Here is an 18,669-nt window from a genome sequence, read left to right as displayed (position 1 = left end):
TTTTTTGAAAAGTTATTATTATATTACAATTTGAAAAAAAAAAAAGATAGAATGAAATAATGAATGAAAAAAGTTTAAAAAACGAAAAACACTATTAATCAAAAAAAAAATAAAAAATAAAAAAAAAAAATGATTTTTTTTTAAAAAAAAAATTAAAAAAATTTTTTTAAAAAAATAATTTTTTTTTTTTTGCATAAATAAAAAAAAAAAATAAATAAAAAAAAGTGGTAATTTGAAATTCAATGTGGGTTGTTTCAATTCTGATGATTGTGGTTTTTATTTTATTGATTTATTGATGTCGTTGGTGTGGCTGTTGTTGTATTGGTTGGGTTATATAGATTTGGTACTAAATAGTGTAAAATATTTAATTGTTCTTTGATATCGGTTGGGTTGGATGTTTGATAAAAGCCATTGACACCTAAATGTTGCAAAGATACTTGTTGGATCATAAGCATTTTCGTCATTTCATCGATCAGGAATTTACTAAAGTTGTTTAATTCATCTTCACTCTGTTTTTTTACAATATTGGCTTCGATTGATAATTGTTGAGTTACTTTTTTTGTTTCAGCTGGATCTCCTTTAACTTTGTTCAACTCCAAAGCAAAGCTCTCTAATTTTAATTTCTTTCTTTCCATTTGTGTATCGATTAATAATTGACGTTGTTGTAATAATTCTTTTTCCTTTAATAATTGATTTTCATATAATTGTTTTATTTGATCCATTTTTATAGGATTCTTTTTTAATTCATTTAAATGATTTCTTAAATTTTCATTTGCAATAATTGGTGGTGATTGTATAATTGGTGGTGATTGTATAGTTGGTGGTGAATTTATTAATTGATTTTGTTGTTGTTGTTGTTGTTGTTGTTGTTGTTGTTGTTGTTGTTGTTGTTGTTGTTGTTGTTGTTGTTGTTGTTGTTGTTGTTGTTGTTGTTCAACTGGTATTAACGCATCTAATAATTTGGAATCTAAAGAAAAGCTGTGAATATGTGGCTGTACAGTTGGAATTGGGGCAGATGTTTCTAATGGAGCAATTTTTTGAATTACTGATAGAGGTATTGGAGTACCTACTGGCATTGTGACAATTTTTTCATCACCTTCTGGTATCGTTTTGGGTTTGCCTTTTGGTGGTAGCATTGATCCATCTGGGTTCAGTCTTTCTAAAGAAGACCTATTGCTTAAATGATTTACATCAATGTCAGTGTAAACGTGTGACTGTAATGGTAGGTTCATCGATGTATTTGCATTGCCGTCATAGTTGGGTAATCTATTGTTGTCTTCACTATTGAATGATCTATCATACGATGACCGGTTACTAGACGATCTATTGCTTCCGCTACTTTTTGATCTCTTTCTACTGTCTCTGCTATTGCTTTCTCTATCTCTACTTCTGTCCCTACTCTCTCTTCTCCTTTCTTCATCTTCTTTTCTCTTTCTTTCTTTTTTTTCCTTTATATATTTGATATCGCTTAGTTTTAAAATATATGGAAGTGGCGGAGGAAAATGAAATATATTACAATTATTATTTTTATTTGATGATTGGCTTATTTCTGTTGCTGGTAGTGTTTTTTTTTCCTTTATTTTTAATGGAACTGGAGTTGGAGGTAATCTATTTAAATATGGTTGGTTTACTTTTTTTTTCTTTGTTTTTTTGTTTAAGTTTTTTGTTATTTTAAAATTTTCGTATAGTTCGTTTATTTTCTAAAATAAAATAAATAATATAAATATAAAACGATTTTTAATATAATAATATGATTCAGAACTTACATTTTTTAAAACTAATTTTCCTTTTCTATATAAATCTTTAATTACATTTGTATATTTGTATTTTTTTAAGTGATTGCTATATTCGATATTAATTGTGGATAATTGATCTAAAATAATCTGTTAAATTAAAAAAAAATAAAGGTTTAGTATAGATTTTAAATAAAAAATGAAAAAAAAAACTAAAACAAATGCTATTATTATATTGATATGTTATTTTTATTTATTTGCTATTATTATTACATAAAATATCCATCTCATATATTATTAATTTTTTTTTTCTTTTCTTTTCTTTTTTTTTTTTTATTATCTTCCTTTTTTTTTTTTTTTTTTTCCTTTCTTATTTTTTTTTTTTATAAAATTAAAATTAAAATTAAAATTAAAACCAAAACTAAATTGATAATCATTGGAATCAAAAATCATAAAAATATAAAAAAAATGAATCAAAATAAAATCAAACCTTTTCTTTTTCTGGATCATCTTCATTATATTGACCTATATGTACCCTAGTTAAATCAATTAACCAATTAATATTATCTTCTTTGCTTGGGTCATTGTCAGAATATTCTCTATCGCTTTCTTTTTCGTTATCTGATATTATTACTTCAACATTGTTATTGTTGTTGATATTGCTGTTATTATTGCTATAACTATAATTATGATTGGTACTACTATTATCACTATTGTTGTTGTTGCTATTATTATTATTAAAATTACTATTATTGTTGTTATTGGTTTCTATAGAATTATTGCTATATAGTTCATTCATTTTAAAATGTACCCCTAAAAAATTAAACTGAACTTATCTATGTTTTTTTTTTATTTATTAATTTTAAATTTAAATTTAAATTTAAAATTAATTTAAATTTAAAATTTAAAATAAATTAATAATTATCTTGGTATTATTAAAATTAAGCAATTAAAATTGATATTTAATAATTAAAAGTATAAATAAATATTTAAAAAAATTAAAAAAAAAAAAAAAAAAAAAAAAAAAATAATTTTAAAAAAAATTAGTAAAAAAAAAAATAAAAAAAAAAAAATAAAATTAAAAAAATTAATTATTTTTTTAATATTTTTTTTTTTAAATTAAAACTTTTTTTAATTTTTTTGTATTTTTTATTATAATAACATTGTACTAAACGAATTGTTAATGTAGTTTGTGTTTTTATGTTAAATAAATACACATCTATATATAATATAAAATAACTATAATTAAAATATATATATAATAATAAATAATAAAAGTTTAAAATGGGCAATAGCCAATCAAATACTGATTTAGAGAAATTATATGAAAAATATGAATTTTTTCCAAGATCACAAAAGCTTTTTGGTTTTGAAAATGTATGGTTTAGGTTCTAAAAAAAGAAATATTTTCAAATATTAACATAAATTTTATTTTTATTTTTCTATAGTTTGGAAACACATGTTATTGCAATTCAGTTTTACAGGTATTATATTTCTGTGTACCGTTTAGAAATAGATTGTTAAAGTATTATTGTGAAGTTAAAGGATTACCACCATTTGTACCTTATGATATAGATGATTTAGAGAGCAATAATAATAATAATAATAATAATAATAATAGTGACAATAGTAATAAAAGTAAAAGCGAACAAGACAATAATAATTGTAATAATGTAAATATTTATCAACAACAGCACCAACAACAGCAACAGTTAATTCAGCAACAGCTACAGCAAAAAAGGAATAGCTCAGCACAGCCAATAGGATATCAGAGAAATATAAATCAACAACAACAAGTATCACCACAAAAACAAATACCATCCCATCAAATACCACAACAACAGCCTTCACAAAGTTCATTTTTTTCCTTTAATATTTTATCATTTTTAAGTGGTGGTAGTGGTACCCAAAGTAATAATGGATTGAATTCACCAACAACCACCTCTAGCAGCGGTAATAAAACAAGTAGAGAGGAAAACTTAATTATACATTTGGGTGAACTTTTTTATACAATTCATCAAAATAGAGACACATATGGATGCTTAAAGCCAGAAAGATTCGTGGACAGATTAAAAAGAGAAAATGAAATGTTCAGTAATTATAATCATCAAGATGCACATGAATTTTTAAATTTTTTATTAAACTCAATTGCTGAGTATTTACAAAAACAACAAAAGCAACAACAACAGCAGCAAGAAAAAGACCAGGAACCAGATCAAAAAGATGAAGAAAAGAAAGAGTGTAAGTTATAGCATTATTAATAATCATCATTTATATAAAAATGTTTTATATTAAATTTTTTTTAAAATAAAAAAATAGTTAAATCATTTGTTCATGAAATTTTTGAAGGTATATTAACAAATGAAACCAAATGTTTAACCTGTGAATCCATTACCAATAAAGATGAATCGTTTTTGGATCTTTCAATCGATATAGAAAAGAATAAATCATTAACTAGTTGTCTATCCAATTTTAGCTCAGTTGAAGTTTTATCAAAAAATAATAAATTCTTTTGTGATAAATGTAATTCTCTTCAAGAAGCCCATAAAAGAATGAAGATAAAAAACTACCAAATACTTTAATTATCCACTTAAAAAGATTTAAATATTCCGAAACCGTTCAGCAATATACAAAATTAAATTACAGAGTAGTATTTCCATTTGAAACTATAATTCAAAATACTGTAAGTATTTTTATAAACTACCTACCTATTATAAATATTTTTTATAAAATAATATTAATTTTTTTTTTGAATATGTAGACCTCGGATTTAAAAGACTATGATAGAAAGTATAATTTATTTGCAGTGGTAATCCATGTTGGTAGTGGTCCAAATCGTGGTCATTATTATAGTTTAATTAAATGTCATGGTGTTTGGTTCCTTTTTGATGATGATAATATTGATGTAAGATGCCTTTAATTTATATATTAATTTACTTTCCAGCCATATTGATTTTTTTTTTTTTTAAATACAGATCAGAGAAGAGGCAGATATCCATGAATGCTTTGGTTCTTCAAATGAATTCAGCAATGACTGCGGATATTTACTATTTTATCAATTAGAGCCAAATAAATAAACAGTATAGATGTAATATATAATTTTTCAAATATTTATTAATGTATATATAAACAAAAAAAATAAAAAAATAAACGATAAAAAAAAATAAAATAAAATTTAAACGAAACTTTAGTTTATTTAATGAATGTATTCTTTTTTTTAATAGAAACAATATTGTCTTAATTTATTATTATTTATTTTAAATTAATAAAACTACACCAATGATTATAAATACAACGAGGTTTATTGCTGGATATACAAATGATGATTTCGAGGATCCATCTTCATTTGATTCCAATCCAGGGTTCAAAGTTGCATTTGGCGATTCTGTTGATGGTATATTTGTTGTTGGGTTATTGTTTGAGGAGGATTCATCTGCAGTATTACTATTGGCACTTGTTGTATTATTACTTTTTGTATCAGAGGATCCTAAAGAACTGTTAGATGAGGAGCTAGATGAGTCTCTACTTGAATGAGTAGAGTTTTGGCTAGAACTGTTGCTATCAGTGTCATTTGAAATGGTTATGGTATTAAATTTGAGACTAGCAATGGCCATTGGTCTAATGTTTTCACTCTTTAAATACAAAATAACTTTAAATGAGTCCTGGTATGAGGCTGAGTCATTTAATAGATTATTTAAAGTTTCTGAAACTTGGTTACAAACAGAATCACTAAATTCATTATTGGTCATATTGACTCTACCAATGCCATTAAAAGTAGTTGGGGTAGTAGTATTATATTTTATACCTAATGGAACGGAGAACTGGCCTAAATAATCTTCTTCATAGATATCTGTGGATGGACCTTTTAATACTGAATGGGAGTAGTCTGAACTATTAATATTTGTCATATTAATAGAGTAGTCATATACAATACCACCAATGTTGTAAAGTGTAATGACATCAAATGGTAACTCCATGCTTACAGAAACGGTACCTGAGATATTGCTATCATTGTTGTATTTGCTATTTTCAAAAGAGCCCAAGAAACTAATTGTAGTTTCTAAAAATAATATAAATAAAAATTAATATTAATCTTTAAGAAATTTATTATTAAAAAAGTAAATACATACTTAGTGTTTGAGCATCAACACCTGTATTATAATAAAGACCTATTATAACTATTACAAGGATTATAAGTTTTTTGAATATTTTTCTTAAGAATTTCATTTTTGATTTTTTTTAATTATTTTTTTACAGTATTAATGTTATATTAAAGTATTGGTATTTAATGCTTTATCTTTTAAATTATTAATATTTGATTTAATTTTATATATTATTTTTATAACTTTTAATTTCATTGTTTTTATTTTTTTTTTTAGTCCAAATTCTATTTATAGTTTTTAGAAAAATATTGAATTTCAAAAAAATTAAAATAAAAAAATAAAAAAAAATAAAAAAAAAATAAAATAATAAAAAATATAAAAAAAAGGAAATATTTATAAATAACGTTAAAAATAAATGCAGTTAGTATTTTTTTTAATTTATTTTCAATATTAAAAAATATATTTTTTACCAATTATTATAAATTTTTGAAGTTAGAATTATAAGATTTGATAATTATTTCCCAATTAAATAATTAACATATAAATTAAATAAAAAATTAAGATTAAATAAAGAAGAGATTTTATTATAAAAACCAAATTAATAATATTATTAAATTTATTTTAATTTATTTATTTTAGACTTTAAAATTTTTTTTAAGTGTTGGGATGATTATATTATATTTATCCTCGATATATATTAAGGTTTCTAAAAGTGGAGCTTTAAAACTTTTGATTTCATAATAAAAGTATATTAACAGATCTATATGAATATTGTCTATGGCAATCTCAATCATTTCTTTTACATTTCTTTTTGTTAACCTGTTTAATCTGTTATTTAAATTATCTGTACCTGATGTTTTTTCGTCTGTATTTAATAAAAAATTATAATTTTCATTAAAGTATTTGAATATTTGAATTTGACCATAAAACGAAGCTTTGATTAAAATGAAATATATAATCCCTTTTTCTGATATGCTAGATTCCTCTGTGGTGAAATAGGTTGATAGTATGAGTTCAAGGGATTCAATATCGGATCTTTTAACAATTTCGTTTACTACCAATCCTATATTATGAAATATTGGTAACGTAGTTTGAATCGAGGGATCATAAAAAACAGTACTGAATGGATGGTTTCTTTGGAATATAGGGTTATTTAACACCATTTCTTCAAATTGATATCTATAATAATAAACCAATGCCTGTAACTCGTAATATTCCAGTATACACCTTCCAGAAGCAATATCTTTTTTTCTTTTTCTTTGTACCCAGTCCAATGCCAAAATCTTATCTTGTGCCGAACTAATTGTATAGTTTGTTTCTTGTTTTAGACTCTTTATTGCATATTTAAAATCTGGATGATCTAGTTGACCAAATGGCGGAGGTTGGTATCCTATTTTTTCTATTACTTCGCTTGGGAAATCTCTTTTATTTTCATTGATAAATTTAAACTCTTCAAAGTACTGATGACTACCTTCTAATGGTCTAAATAGATTTAAAGATTCCATATAGTCTTGATTATAATTTTCTTTAAAATACTCTACCAGCTTTATTTTCCCAAATAAAAATAATTGATTTATAACCATTGATAAAAAATTTTTTTTCTTTTCTTCTGTTTCTTTATGTTGTTGAGAACTATTTATGATTTGAGTTCCTTTTTTTTTTTTGTTATCTTTTTTTACATTATTACCACCATTACCATAACTACTGTCATTGTTATTATTATGGTTATTATTGTTGTTATTAAGAGATTCTTTATTTAATTTATAAAAAAAATTAAATATTTCTGGTGTTTTTATTTGTTCGAATGGAAATAGTAGTAAATCGAATTTGAATTTTTCATAAAACAATACAAGTGTATCTATATCATTTTCTTTAGTTAGAGACTCCACAATCTTTTTTAAAAAATCTATATATCTTTCCTTGGTTTCGCTTTCACTACTTTCGAGTTGTTTTAAATGTATAAAAAGCTTGTTGATGAATTCTTTCTTCTTTTCTTTACTATTCATGCAATATGCAAAAATCTTATTTGAAAACACTGTATCTAATAAATAACTAGCCCCATTGAATAGTTCTAAAAACATTTCAAAATCGCCGTATAATATTGGATTGAATAGCTTTGATATATCTCGGTCATATTGAACACCATGATACCTTTTTTCATATTTAATTTCATAAAAATTTGAATTTAGAGTTCGATAATCTTGTTTAAAGCTTGGATGTTCAAACCAACTATAGGAATTTGTAAAAGGAATAAACATTTTAAACATTTTTTTGACGTGTTCATTTTCAGTAGGAAACTCTTGCACCAATGTATTTAATTCTTTACTTGTAAATATGAATGAATTTAATTCGTTGATTGGCATCATATTGAATGTGGTAGATGAATTGGATGGATCTTTGCCGCACTCCATTAACAATGATATTATTTTACATGATTCTAATAAAATCTTTAATGGCTCTTGGAAAATTAATGTACAATAAAATGATAAACTATTTAAAGATAGTTCTATATGATCTGTATTACTACCACTATTATCATTACTAATATTGTCTATATTATTATTACTAATATTATTTATATTGAATTTTTGAATTTTAATCTTTAAATTCATTTTATTTAAAAAAAAATTTAAAAGTTTATTCATAATCTCTATTTTATTTTTAATGATTAATTTCTTTACAAGAGATTTCTTTTCGGTAGGTGTTAGGGTGATATTGTCATAAAGAAAGCTTGCAATTTCGATGGAACCAATTTTTAATGCTTTATGTAGTATATCTTTGAATGAAACTCCGTTGAAATATGGTATTAGTACTTTGAAACCGGTAACATTATCACATTCTATTATTAGTTGAAGTGTATTTTCAATTGAACAGGTAAAGAAATATTTATAATTTTTGAACAAATTTGAAAAAAAAACCTCATCATTTGAACTTTTAAAATAATGAAATATCGATTTCGTTGATCTTTGGGTGTATTCATTGAAACCATTTATATTTGGGATTTGGTTAAAGATATCTGAATTTGAAAGTTCTTTATCTTTATTCTTTAAACACTTGCTAAAAACCAAATATTCACCTCTTTCTACCTTTAATTTCAACAAACCCAAATGACCATAATCCAACATCCATCTTACTGATATTATCTCTTTATAATTATAAACCCTATAACGAAATTTGGTTTTTAGATGGGATAGAATTTTATAAAAAAGGAATTTATTTTTAATAACTTTCCAAAAATAAACTTCATTGTTATTTATATTATTATTATTATTATTATCATTTAAACTATCTTTTTTGAAAACTTTGTTATTGTTATTATTATTATTATTATTATTATTATTATTATTATTATTATTATTATTATTATTGTCACTTTCGAATTGATCTCTGTTTCTTTTTAAATCATTATTATTCATTATTTTTTTTTTTGTGAATGTGAAATTAATAAAAAAATTAAAAAAAAAAAATTTTAATAAAAAAATTTTAATAAAAAAATTAAAAAAATAAAATTAAAAAAAATAAAATTAAAAAAATAAAAATAAATAAATATTTACATTGATTTTATTTTTAATGTAAAGGAATACAAAACTTCGGGTTTATTATTATGTTTGCTTTGGGTTTACTTTTTGATTCAATTCAATTTTATTTGATTTTATAATTTTAGAATGGTTCAAAATTCCGAAGATAATGAAATTTAAAACTTTTTTTCTTATAATTTATATTTAAAACAATGTTTACAGAAAAAAATTTCTATTTATTAATTTATTTATTTATTTAATAGTTTTACAGAAATAAAATATTATTAATTTTATAAGAAAAAAAAAATTAGTCATAAAAATTATATTTATAGGAAAAAATTGGGGTTTAATAAAATTGGAAATAGAAAAAAACAATCAACTTTTGTTTCCAAAAAAAAAAGGTGGAAATTCACAAAATTTACAGTTTTTTATTATTTAAATTGATTAATTTTTCTATTTGGTATTTATATTATTTGTATTGCTATTATTTACTATTATTATTGTTACATTAATTTGAAAGTTTTGACTTCACAACCATAGGCAGTTGGTAGTAATGAAATTACTGTATTTAAGGGGATATTTATATATGGGAATTTTTCAATTGGTTCACCAGTAAGGTATCCATAAAGACATCTTAAAGGAGCTGGATGACTAACAATTAATGATGTATTTTTTGCTAAAAGAAAAAAAGATATTTATTAATATTAATTAATTTATATAAAATAAAATAGTAATTAACCATATACTTACTTCTTTCTAATTCTAAAATTACAGTTTCTAATCTTTGAATAATATCTAAATAGCATTCACCTCTTGGTATTCTATAACCTAACTTATCATCGCTATGAGCACCAAATTCTTCTGGCGTTTTTTTAAGTATTTCTTCGCGTGTTAAACCTTGCCATTCACCACGATCAAGATCATCCAAGGCCTTAACATGAACTTTTGGATGTGGGATATATTGAGCAGTTCTGACCGATCTCTTAAATGTTGATGTCCAAACTGTAACCTCTTCATCATTCGCATTTTCGTCAACCCATGAAGCCAATCTATGTGAGAAATTTTCACCCTCTGCTGTTAATTCTGAATCGCCTCCTTTCCTATTAATTAATAATAAAATAATTGATAAGTATATAAATTTAATCTAATCTATATTTATACTTGACTAATAATAAACTTACTTTCCTAAGACTTCCCATTCACATTGGCCCGATCTGCATAACCAAATTGGACGTGGATTTAAATGAAGATTCATTAATAAAAACATTATTCTACTTGGAAGATAACCTGTAATATTATTTGCAATAATTTTTTTACCAACATCGTATAGTTTAATATATTGAAGTTGATCAGTTTTATCTACACTAACATATTCTTTTTCATAGTATGATAATCTTTCTCTAAAATGTTTAACTGCTTCGTCTTGGCTGTGGTGTTCGTAATCTGGTGAAGATTTCCAATTTTCGATCATATTGGTTTCGATTTTTTCTATAAATTTATATTAAAATGATTAGTAAACTAATTTTTTTCTTTTTTTCTTTTTTCTATTTAATATATTTACTTTTATCGGTCATTACAGATTCTACAAAAATTACTTTTTCTATGCCCTCTCTAAGACATCTTGATAAAATTAATTGTCTTCTTTCTTTTGTCAAATTAGTTGCATCGTATATTGCGGCTTGTGCACCCGAATTTAACCAACCCATCATATCGTCAATTGCTGCGACTGCCATATGTAATCTAACTCTTGATGCATCAACATTACCAGGATCGAAAAATTCTGCAGGTTGTTTTGCGCCCAATCTTAATCTTCTATAATCGCCAACTGTAAAAACCTTAGCAGGTACACCCATCCAATTTAATAAGTTTCTGACTTTTCTAGAAATATATGTTTTACCTGAAGCTGGTAAACCAACCATTACAACAACGATTTTATCTGATTCAAATCCTGTATAAACATATTGTCTTTTTTTACCTTCAGTAATTACTAAATAACGAAAAAATTTTAAAATTAATATCTGTAATATATTAAACATTTTGCATCGGAATTAATTTAAAAAATTAAAAAATATTTACAATCTGTTGAACCTTTTTTCATCTCCAATGTACAGCCTGGGTATAAGTCCGCTATTTCGTCTAATTCGTATAATGTTTTAGTTTGTCTGTGTTTAATTATAAATGGTGGTACACCATCTTTTGAATATTCAGGGAACTCCTTTAAAAACAAATCATTTAAATCATCAATCGATTGACCATTAAATGTTGATGCCTTCATTTTTCCTCTAACTTTAAAAAATATAATCATTCCATCATCATCATTACTATCTTGAATTGCTTTAGTGCCATCAATATCTAAAAAATTAAAAAATTAAAAAGCATAAGTAAATAAAATAAAGAAAATAAAGAATCAATCAAACACCACTTACCATTTTCAATAACTGTCATTTTTTTTTTTTTTTTATTTTATGTTGTGTGGGATGTGTGTTTAATATATATACTTATACACAGTAGTATAATATTATATTAATTTATGTGGTAAAACTTTTTATTTATAAATTTTTATTTATAAAACTCTGAATTATTATAATTGTTTATTATTATTATATGTTCAATAAATTATTTATTACAATATTTTATTTTTTGTTTAAAAAAATTTTAGTGTGTGTTTTTTTTTAAATATTTTTTTAAAAAATATAAAATTTTTTTAAAAAAAAAATATAAAAATTAAAAAAAAAATTAAAAAAAATAAAAAAAAAATATTGGGGGCTATTACATGAATAAGATTTGGGAGCAGGGTTAGTTTGTTTATAGTTTATTTGTATCATATTCAAAATACATGTGTTAATTTTTTTTTCTATTTTAGTTTCAAAATTTAAAAATATTGGTTTTTTTTTAATATTTTTATAAATAATAGATTGACATAAAGATTAATAATTTCTTAAAATAAATGGTTGGGAGATATTTATTTATTTATATTTATTTATCTATTTATTTATTTAAAAACCAATTAAATAAAATAAAATAATAAAAAACAAATATGATCAAATATATTCAATAATTCGAATAATTGGAAAAATAAAATAAAAATAATAAAAAATTAATAAAAATAAAATAAAAAAAATTAAAAAATTAAAAATAAAAAAAAAAAAAAAAATTAAAATTTTTTATTTTAAAAAAACGAAAACATTTCGAATAAAAATAACACAACTATCAGATACATACAAGATGGGTGGTGGATATAAAAAAAGTTTAAGAAGAAATAATAATAATAATAGAAATAACTACAATGACAATAATAATAGCGATAATGGCGGTGGTCAAGATTTCTACGTTGATAAAGTAGGGTCAAATAATAGAAATAATACTAATAATAATGGTCCCAGATATTTAAATAGAAATAGAAATAATGGCGATGGTGGCAATAATAATAGAAATAGCTATAATAATAATAATAACAATAGTGGTAGAAATAATTATAATAATAGTAATGGTAATGGAAATAATAGAAATAGTTATAATAATAGAAATAATAGTTATAATAATAATAGTAATAATAATAGTAATAATAATAATAATAATAAGGACATTGACAAATTAGAGGAAGAATTTTTCGCAGAAAACTCAAACAAGTCACAATTAGATTTAGATACTAGATCATATTTCACTAGAATTGAAGGTTTAATTTGTAAACAAAACAGTGAAGAGCAAATTACAAGAGAAGGTAAATATTCATATTCATATTTAACATTTATCAAAAGTTTTATTAAGTTTTTATTAACTTTTTTATTTGTTTTTTTAAAGAAATTGATATAATTATTGAAAATGCACATAAAGAAATAGAAAATAAAGAAGTTTCAATTGCATGTGATAAAAAGACAAGTTTAGTTTTAGAAACCATGTTTCAAAAATGTAAAGATCCAAGCACTATTGTAAAATATGTCGAGTCATTTAGAAAAGATTTTGAAAAGTTAATTGCTGATTCAAATGGTTCAAGAGTTATTGAGGCATTGTTACGTTGCACACCAAAGATTATAAATAGAGGTGATAAAGCTACAATCAAGTTATACAATGAAGCATTATTCGAATTCATCGATACACTTTTAAAAGATACAGTTAAAACCGTTACAGATAGATATGCAACCTACGTATTTTCATCAATTGTTTTAATTTTATCAGGCACTATTAAAGAGAAGAAAGTATCAGCTCAACAACAAGAGCAAGCAAGCACATTCAATGGAAAGAAGAAACCATATAAAGAAAGAATTTTAGAAGAACAACAACAAAAAGAAGATGAGGAGTCAATCGAGTATCCAGTATCAAAAGAGTATACCGATAAATTAAAAGAAATTTTAGAAAAAGTTAAAGACCCAATTAAATCCAACATGGTCAAGTTTGCATTCCAAAAAGAACCAATCGAATCAATTAAAGCAGTTTTCCAAGTACTTTCACAAGCTCCAGTCGAAATCTACAGATCATGGTTAGAAGCATTCATTAAAATGTCTAATGTCGAATTCTCAAAGAAACAATTCATCAAGGTCATGAAGAGCCAATACGGTTCAGTTTTCTGCGAGATGATTGTCAAAACTTGCCCAGAAGAAATCTTTTTAGAATTAATTGGTTTAGTTAAGCATGATATAATGGATCTTTGTGAAGATATGTATGCCAATCACGTCATTCAAAACTTTATTGATAAATGCTCAAAACCAGCTCACTTTATGATATTGGTTCAAGAATTCAAAGACCACTTTAAAAATCTCTTTAGCATTGGTAGAGGCTTAGTTGTCCAAAAATTATTAGAAGGTTCATTAAAATTCAACACCTTTGAAAAAGAAATCATAAAGGTTTTATACGAAGCTGTTTTAGCAGATTACAAGAATGGTCAAAAAGATATAGCTCAAACTTTATTAGGTTTAGAAAATAATGTTTCATCCACCCAAATGTATTCAGCATGTGGTTCAGCAATTCTTCAATTATTATTCAAATTCTCAAACGACTTTAACAAAACTGCCATCGAATCATTCATCTCGCTCGAACCAGAGTATTTAATTTCATTAGCAACTAATAACATTGGCAGCAAAGTATACGATGTATTTTTAGATAGTCAAAATGTACCATTGGCCAAAAAGAATCAATTAATTATAAAGTTTAATGGTAATTTCGTTACAATCGGTGAAGATCGTTATGGTAGTTATACCATCGAAAAGATGTACAAAATTGCAGATTTCAAACAAAAAGAAGTTATCGCTAAAGAGTTGATGAAAGAAGAAGAAAGATTATTTGCTCGTCCATGCGGTAGATATGTTTTAATGATTTGTCAAATTAACAAATATAAAAAGAAAAAAGATAATTGGGCAACTGAACAAAATTCAAAAGATAAAAAGAGAAAATTATTTAATGATATTATTAATGACAATGGTAATAGCAATTATAACAATAACAGCAACAACAAAAATAAAAATAAAAATCAAAGAGAAGAAGACGACTATTCAGAAGATAACTATAAAGAAGAAAAATCAAAAAAGAAACATAAGAAATCACACGATGAAGATGAAATCGATGAAATCTTTAATTCAAAATCAAAAAAATAAAGTAAAATAAAATTTAAAATTTAAAATTTAAAATTAAAAAAAAAAAAAAACCATATTTTATTACAATGATTTTCTAACTTTATTATACCAATTATTGAATGATTGAATAGTTTGAAATTCTAATATATCTGTTCTTTGAGATAATTTTAAAAGATCCAATTTCTTTTTTATTTCATCCAATTGTTTGTTGTTTTCGTTGATTAATGGTTCTATTTCGTCGATGGTAACTTGATTGTTTTTTAATTTCATTAAAAATTGATGGTTCTCTGAATCTTTGTCAATGTATATCATGGGAAGCTCTTCATTTAATATTCTTTTACATTCGAGCAATAGATGGAATGAAAAGAACAGGTTTCTTGAGTAAGAGGTATCGATTAATTGGTTGAGCTGATTGGTGGCTAATTGACTTTTCATTTTTTTAAATTTAGAACAATTTGAATTGCATGATTTAGAAAGGCCCCATAATTGTTGTAATAGATTGGAGTTTGAGTATTTGGCTAAATCATTTTTACCAAATATTGAAGTGGTGTTATCTTCGATAAGCTCCTTCCAAGCATCGCTTATATAGAATTTGTCTTGAAGTGGGTGTTTTGCTTGAATTTCGTGTGATGATGCAAAAATACATTCCAATAAACGATATGAGCCATTTACAATTAGTTGAAGTGCATACTTTATTTCATATAGAGTAATTCCTTTTGAGAATGTGTCTTTTTTGAATTGCTGGTTTTGTCTGTTTGGTGCTGGTGCTAAATTTAAACCTATATGCTCATCAGATTGTAAGATATAACCACTGCAGTCATGTTTTAAAGGTGGGGGAAACAAAGAAACAATTTCATCAGTTGGGGCAGCGTAAATACCTACCCAATCTTGAATGTTATTAGCATTGCTATCATCTTGTAAGTTGTGCAAGCTACTACCTGAAGGTCCAAAATAGAGCAAGGTACCCTTAATTTTATTTTTATTCATAACATCCATGGCAGTTGAATAAATTGTACTATCAGCATTTGTATTTACATTGTTGAAGCTAAATTGTGGAAATGGTCTGCAAACCTCAATATCTCTTCTTCTATATTTAACTAGGATTTGATTTAATACATCTAATCCTTTAATGGGTTCTTTGATGAATGATTTATTTGTACCCCTTTCAATATCTTCTTTTAGTTTATTATAGTCCTTTTCAAACTGTTTGAATCTTTTATCTACCAATTCGAAGCAACTTTGTTCATCAATTTCCTCCCCTGCCCTAATTGTGTAAAGAAGTTTCCTTCTATCTGAATCACTTGGTAGCCATATGGTTAAATTATTTCCTGCAATAATATCGTCCATTTCATACAGTAACCTTATTAAATGGTATGATTTTTTAAATATACTCTTTCTATCATTTAGTGTTTTTTGTTGTTGATCCTGTGATTTATTTATCTCATCGTTAATATGTTTGATACCGAAATAAAGAACCTTTATCGTTGAGTAAAAATGTTCTAAACTTGTTAAATTTATAAACTCTTTTCTATTTTTAATAATTTCTAACCATTCATCTATAAAAAAAAAAAATTAATATTATAAATCTTTTTTTATTTATATTTTAAATATTTATATTTTATATTTACCTGTTTTTATACAATATTTATCTATAAATAATGGTTCTATTATTTTAGGATTTCCCAATAATAGTAATTTAAAATAATAACGTATTTCATGAATAGTGATATCTGGTTTTAAATGAATTATTGATTCCGTGGGATTGATTATATTATCTTTATCTTTATCCTTATTTAAAGTGTTGTTTTTATTATTGTTTCGAAATGTTTGAATTGGTATTCTATTATAATAATATGATTGAAATGATAAAATATCATCGATATCTGCTTTGTAAACCCCAAAAAAATCTTGGTCACTTGATTCTATATTCAAATTGAATGATTGGCTTCCTATTAGTGAGAAAAAAACTAATTGATTTGATTTATTATTATAACAATGATAATATTTTACTGTCTCTTTAAATAACTGAAATAAACCATTACAATTAGATGGGTCTTCTAGGATTTTATATTCATTATTATTTTCACCCAGTGGTCTTAATAGATAGTTATTTTTATTATTGTTATTGTTGTTGTTAAAATTGTGTGTATTATTATTATTGTTATTATTAATATCAGCAGTTATTTTTGATAAAATTGGTGATGATAAATCAATTGATTGGTGGATATTATTGATATTATTTATATTGTTACTATTGTTACTATTGTTATTCATTCTTTTTATTTTTTGTTAGTATAAAAATGTGGTATATGTGAATTTATGTGAGTTTTATTATTTTTGTTATTATTTGGGGGGATGGGGTGTATCTATTGTAAATTTATATTAAAATATAATCCTTTTTTTAATTTTTTTCCACTGTTTTTGAAATAACCCCCCGTGCTTTAGTTAAATTATTTATTATTTATGTGTGAATATGTGGGTTGATTTATCTATTTCTCTTGTCTATGAATAAAAAATTAAAAATAATATTTTTTTTTTAAATTTTTTTAAAAATTTTTTTAATTTCTTTTTTTTTTTTTTCTCTTTATTTTTTTTTTAGTATTTCACAAGAATCATAAAATTTCCCACACATACCAAAATCATTTTTCCCAGTGCGTTTTATATATATAATTAATATCCTGTTAAATTGTTTTATATTTAAATTAAATCTAGAAAGGTAAAAAAAAAAAATAATGAATAATAATATTAATATATAAAAAAAATAAAATTGATTCTTTAATTACTATAATAATAAGGGATTTTATCTATTTTCCTTAATAATATGATAATTAAAGGATTTAAATTCAATAAAAAAAAAATAATAAAAAAATAAAAAAAAATAACCAAATAAAGTAATTTTTTTTTTCAAAATCAAATAGGCTCGAACTTTTTTTGTTAATATTTAAAACAAAAAAAAAAGAAATTTAAAAAAAAATCATTGTGGGTTCTTATTTCATAAATTTATTATAATAAAAACACCAACAAGGTAATAAAAAAATCAATAAAAAAAACTTTTTAAAATAAAAATTTTATCAATATAGTAAATAATATAATAAAGTTATTAATAAAAGAAATATTTCTTTTATATTTTATTTTTAATTTTTAATTTTTAATTTTTTTAATTTAATTTTTTTTCCCATTTTCTTTTTTCTTTATTTCAACATTGTGTAAAGTTTTTATTTTATTTTATTTTATTTTATATATTCAAAACTTTTATTTTTTTCATTAACATAAAGAAATAATTTTCAATTTAGTTTTTTTCCTTTTTTTTTTTTGTATAAAAAAAACAAATATCACATATATATTTTCAAACTAAAAGTTTTTTATTTTTAAAAAAAATAAATTCAAATAAATTTTAACAAATATTTGAAAAAAAAAAAAAGTAATATTGTTTTTATTTATTTAATTTTATTTTTAATTTTTTTAACATTTAATTTAATTTAATTTTTTTTATTTTTTTTTATTTTTTTTTTATTTTTATTTTTTTTATTTCCCATTATTTTAAATACTAATGTATTTTAATTTTTTTTAGATTTAATTTTAAAAGAAATAGAATCAATTATATATATTTATATATATTTTCAAGAACACTCCGCCCACAAAAGTTTTCATTTTAAAAAGAAAAAAATCACAACACATTTTTTTTAATTGTTTTTTAATTTATTATTTTTTTTTTTTCAAAAAAAAGAAACTATAATAAATTTGCTAT

General features: G+C 23.2%; 7 protein-coding genes across 7 annotated transcripts; 2 read left to right on the top strand and 5 right to left on the bottom strand.

The window, feature by feature from the left end:
• Positions 1-281: 281 nt before the first annotated feature.
• Positions 282-2,532, bottom strand: DICPUDRAFT_77680 (uncharacterized protein; the record flags this gene model as incomplete). The annotated part of the gene is made up of 3 exons (XM_003286760.1): positions 282-1,700; positions 1,767-1,883; positions 2,224-2,532. The coding sequence occupies 3 exons, from the start codon at positions 2,530-2,532 to the stop codon at positions 282-284; spliced, it is 1,845 nt and encodes a 614-aa protein (XP_003286808.1).
• A 485-nt stretch (positions 2,533-3,017) lies between these two features.
• DICPUDRAFT_77679 (uncharacterized protein) lies at positions 3,018-4,810 on the top strand (the record flags this gene model as incomplete). The annotated part of the gene is made up of 6 exons (XM_003286777.1): positions 3,018-3,110; positions 3,182-3,974; positions 4,053-4,256; positions 4,292-4,416; positions 4,495-4,638; positions 4,709-4,810. The coding sequence occupies 6 exons, from the start codon at positions 3,018-3,020 to the stop codon at positions 4,808-4,810; spliced, it is 1,461 nt and encodes a 486-aa protein (XP_003286825.1).
• Positions 4,811-4,990: 180 nt separating this feature from the next.
• On the bottom strand, positions 4,991-5,960 carry DICPUDRAFT_77678 (uncharacterized protein; the record flags this gene model as incomplete). Its single annotated transcript, XM_003286759.1, has 2 exons — positions 4,991-5,793; positions 5,864-5,960. 2 exons carry the CDS (start codon positions 5,958-5,960, stop codon positions 4,991-4,993), a joined length of 900 nt encoding a protein of 299 aa, XP_003286807.1.
• A 511-nt stretch (positions 5,961-6,471) lies between these two features.
• On the bottom strand, positions 6,472-9,252 carry DICPUDRAFT_77677 (uncharacterized protein; the record flags this gene model as incomplete). Its single annotated transcript, XM_003286758.1, has 1 exon — positions 6,472-9,252. One exon carries the CDS (start codon positions 9,250-9,252, stop codon positions 6,472-6,474), a length of 2,781 nt encoding a protein of 926 aa, XP_003286806.1.
• A 605-nt stretch (positions 9,253-9,857) lies between these two features.
• Positions 9,858-11,799, bottom strand: DICPUDRAFT_150811 (uncharacterized protein; the record flags this gene model as incomplete). The annotated part of the gene is made up of 6 exons (XM_003286757.1): positions 9,858-10,030; positions 10,105-10,454; positions 10,536-10,842; positions 10,916-11,341; positions 11,431-11,706; positions 11,781-11,799. The coding sequence occupies 6 exons, from the start codon at positions 11,797-11,799 to the stop codon at positions 9,858-9,860; spliced, it is 1,551 nt and encodes a 516-aa protein (XP_003286805.1).
• A 780-nt stretch (positions 11,800-12,579) lies between these two features.
• Positions 12,580-14,942, top strand: DICPUDRAFT_150810 (uncharacterized protein; the record flags this gene model as incomplete). Its single annotated transcript, XM_003286776.1, has 2 exons — positions 12,580-13,075; positions 13,156-14,942. The coding sequence occupies 2 exons, from the start codon at positions 12,580-12,582 to the stop codon at positions 14,940-14,942; spliced, it is 2,283 nt and encodes a 760-aa protein (XP_003286824.1).
• Positions 14,943-15,002: 60 nt separating this feature from the next.
• DICPUDRAFT_94265 (uncharacterized protein) lies at positions 15,003-17,195 on the bottom strand (the record flags this gene model as incomplete). The annotated part of the gene is made up of 2 exons (XM_003286756.1): positions 15,003-16,477; positions 16,550-17,195. The coding sequence occupies 2 exons, from the start codon at positions 17,193-17,195 to the stop codon at positions 15,003-15,005; spliced, it is 2,121 nt and encodes a 706-aa protein (XP_003286804.1).
• Between the last annotated feature and the right edge of the window lie 1,474 nt (positions 17,196-18,669).

Source organism: Dictyostelium purpureum, assembly GCF_000190715.1.
Source record: "Dictyostelium purpureum unplaced genomic scaffold DICPUscaffold_80, whole genome shotgun sequence".
Lineage (NCBI taxonomy): Eukaryota > Evosea > Eumycetozoa > Dictyosteliales > Dictyosteliaceae > Dictyostelium > Dictyostelium purpureum.
Note: the sequence above shows the minus strand (reverse complement) of the source record. Positions and strands in the feature narration are given on the sequence as shown.